Genomic DNA, 3,507 nt, shown 5'->3' on the forward strand with positions numbered 1-3,507 from the left:
ATGAATCACTGTGGTGACGATACTGTACGCTGCCTCGTCGCACTTCCTGTCTGTCTGTCCTATTCTCAGCATGGACAATGTTAGATTTAGAGTGTGTGAGTGTCCCTTCCTCTCCTTCCCCTTCCACTAACTCCCATCTGTCCTGCACATGACATGATTTAGGGGGAAAGAAATACAACAAAATTCCAGTGGGGTTATTTTAAATATATTTTATTTCAAATATTATGTAGAGAATAAACATATTAAAATATTATATATATAAATTCAGTTAAGAAAGTCTCTGGTCGAGATGTTGAATGAGGTAAGCTGCCCCTCGACATACAGTACAATTTAACACCTGTCGACACTCCAATGCATTCTGACGTCATCAATGTAATATTCAATCTGACTCGGATCAGATTTTGAAATGACATCAGTGGTATTCAAGCAGCCGCATTCATGTGTGAGGTAAACATTCAACATCGTTAGAGTATTAAAAAAATCTGCTACAAGAGTACTTCTGGTACCAGCGCCTGTGGCGGTTTCAACCGTACCCTCTGGCATGCTAAATTAAAAGTCCACTCCTCGGTTGATGCTCTTAAAGTCCTTCCACGATCGGATTTTAAATGTGGTGCATGTGCAACAGCAGATCCTGTCAGTCCTCTAAGCTCTCTAATAGCTCCACTGTGTCTGTAGTTTTTTCTTAATGCAGCGTTTTCCAACTCCTTCCTCGAGACCAAGAGTGGCTCCATCTGTGCGCAATAAGGAGCTGAGTCTCTGGAGGTAATGTATGTTGAAATGTCGAGCGTGGACCCCGTCCAGCTGAGGTGATTTTGTCTCTCCTGAATCATATTGCAACTTTTCAGCCCAACGCCTGCCGCTGTTTTCATCTGTAACTTCGGCAACGTAGTCTTAAAGTCCAAAGCGCGTTGGGCAGGATTTGCCCAACGCTTACCGCTACTTGGTAGAAGCTGCATTCCTGAAATTAAAAATAAAACTGCCAAAACTTTAAAAGGCAAGCTGGTCACAGTTTGTAAGGGAATTCCAACAGCAAGTCCTGGACGACATGTGTGAGCGGCAGCTCTGGCACATTTTTTACTCCGCCACACAGCTCTAGGATGCGTTTCCTGCACAGCTCCTGCAGCGTTGGCTCCCATTTCCTGTAAGGGACGCTCAGGCTTTTCTTTGTAGAACTATAATGCTCCAAGAGGGTGAAGAGGGACTCAAAGGAGCTCTTGTTGCCCGCCAGTGAAAACTTTTGCTGCTTGTAGTCGATGCGAATGCTGACCGGCCCGCTCTTGCCGTGGTAGGAAAGCGTGAAGAAGACGTCTTTCTGCCGGCTGTCCCTGATGAGGAAGCTGCCAAGGGGAGCGTCCCGCAGCATGCGATGGGCGTCCTCCACTCCGAGGGGGCCCCAGTAAAAGCCGCTGCGCTCGAGTTTGGACGCTGTTTCTGTGATGATCTTGCAGTCCTCCTGGCAGGAGAAGGTGGGGAAGTGGGTCCGATAGGTGCAGGATTTCGACAGCAAATTCGGGTTCTGATCTGGAGCGGCCTCGCGTTGGAACTGCTCCAACTCGTTGGGCTGAGGGATCAGGGCGAGGTGGTCGGACCCGGCCAGAGAGGAGGACAATGAGGACGATGAGGACAAGGAAGAGGATGTAGATGATGAAGATGATGCTGATGATGAGCTTGACAAAGGCGTCTTGTCATGGCCTTCCACTGTGCTGTCGGCTACCATCCTACAGGGGAGAGCGGCCCCAGACCCTCTCCCATCTCTGACCACCACACTGACATCCTGGAAGACACAAGACAGGAAAACTTAGCATCTTAAAAACAAACAAATCACATTTGAACAAAAAGCCTACAAAGGTACAACATCATGCCAACAGTGTCTCACAATGACAACACAATCTTCCCTCAGAGAAGACTTTCAGTGCCGTTTCTAGAGCAGACACTCATCCGACTCTCCACTGATGGTAACTGTGTTTGATGTGGCTGGAATCTGCGGTTTGGCTACAATACAGGCAAAGCTGAGAGATTACTGTAATCACTTCGATTCAGTTCGTCTCAAAGGGGCCTTACTGGCATGAAAGTTTCAAGAAGAGTGTTTCCAGTGATGATTTGTCCTACATATTTCAAGTAATTTGAAACATTAGGATGCATACATCAGTTAGATTGATTCATATCTTTAGGCAAAGATTTTTTTATGGCTGTATCATTTCTTTCTCACTGACTGAAAACATTAAAATCTAACTCAGAGGACACACTGCCTCTGCTGTTCACAAGGAGTACTGCAGCCTTGACTCAACGTGTTGAATCAGATGAGGTAATCAACATCTGTTGCTTCTTATCAGTACAATTTACACACGAAAATACTTCATCATTTATCAGTTACAAGCAGGCCTTTCCTGCGTGTGATTCACCTTCCTTCTGTGTAGAAGTTGCCCAAAGCGTGTGCTACAAGTTCAGCACAAGTTGCTTTAAATTCCAGGAAAAAGGTAACTGATTTCCAGGTGATGACGTGTGATGCGATTCTGGAAAGTTTTATGTGATCAATGGTAAGTTATCACAATCAGGACGCTAATCAAATGTCTGATTGTTAAACAAGTCTCAGTTGAACTATTAAAGTATGAAGCACAAACGGCTTGAACCAGTTAATACACCTCTTACAGCTTTTTTCCCTTCTACAATCTTGAGTTCGCCGACACATTTAAACAGTTTAACAGATGTTGTAACAGGACAGCGTCCAGGAAAGACGCAGCCATGACAGCTGCAAAGCATCATTTCTGTCCTACAGTGAATTATGACCACAGTTTTAGAAGTGTTACCGTTTTCGTCTTAAGTCCAGCGGGGATTTGAAGCTCTTTTTGTCTGATGTAGTCCCAAAGTGCAAAACGCTGCGTTGCTTTCCGTTTAAATCCTGCAGGTAATCCGAGAGGCAGCGTGGCTCAGAGAGAGGGGATCCCGCATTTGACAGCTCGGAGGTTACTGATCACCCTGCTAGTTGTGATTTGCACCGTTCAGATCATGCCTCTAATGTGTGGAGTTTGGTAAACACTCCTGATACTTAAACACAGCGCGATAGCTCCTCCCTTTATTCTAGTCTGCTTCCTAGAAGAGCCCGAGAAGAGAGGGACGATTTCTTAGAAATGAAAGTGAAACTAAACCGATCGAACGTTTCAATTCCTTTGAACTCAGAACGAATGTGGAGAATTTAAAGGAACCACGTGACATTAAATAAAAAGGTGACAGATTCGAGTAATAGCAGCGGTTATTTAATATTCTGGGGTTTGGTGCTTTTAGTGACATCTTTTTAATGCGCACTCGTTTTTTATACAACTTTTTATTTTATTCAGTCATAGCAAATATGTTATTAAGATATATGGATGTGTCTAGACTGACATGCACACGTCAAAACATCACACAGGATGTGCTCGGGTTGTTGTGTGACATGATTCTGCATGAGACATTTAACACAAGCTGATGCATGGAGTTGATGTCTTCCACGTGTGTCATAATTTAAAGATA

General features: G+C 44.5%; 1 protein-coding gene across 1 annotated transcript; it reads right to left on the bottom strand.

Annotated features, from left to right (window-relative positions):
* Positions 1–913: 913 nt before the first annotated feature.
* On the bottom strand, positions 914–3,004 carry socs1a (suppressor of cytokine signaling 1a). The gene is made up of 2 exons (XM_069676056.1): positions 2,808–3,004; positions 914–1,774 (listed from the first exon to the last, which is right to left on the bottom strand). The coding sequence occupies exon 2, from the start codon at positions 1,715–1,717 to the stop codon at positions 1,004–1,006; it is 714 nt and encodes a 237-aa protein (XP_069532157.1). The 5' UTR covers positions 1,718–1,774; positions 2,808–3,004; the 3' UTR covers positions 914–1,003.
* Between the last annotated feature and the right edge of the window lie 503 nt (positions 3,005–3,507).

The sequence above is a fragment of the Semicossyphus pulcher genome, unplaced genomic scaffold (genome assembly GCF_022749685.1).
Source record: "Semicossyphus pulcher isolate SPU_LCO1_2020_fin unplaced genomic scaffold, fSemPul1.0.p SCAF_25, whole genome shotgun sequence".
Lineage (NCBI taxonomy): Eukaryota > Metazoa > Chordata > Actinopteri > Labriformes > Labridae > Semicossyphus > Semicossyphus pulcher.

What these genes read in the sequence shown, in the direction of transcription:
- socs1a (XM_069676056.1), bottom strand. Translation starts at nt 1,717, where the DNA reads ATGGTAGCCGACAGCACAGTGGAAGGCCATGACAAGACGCCTTTGTCA.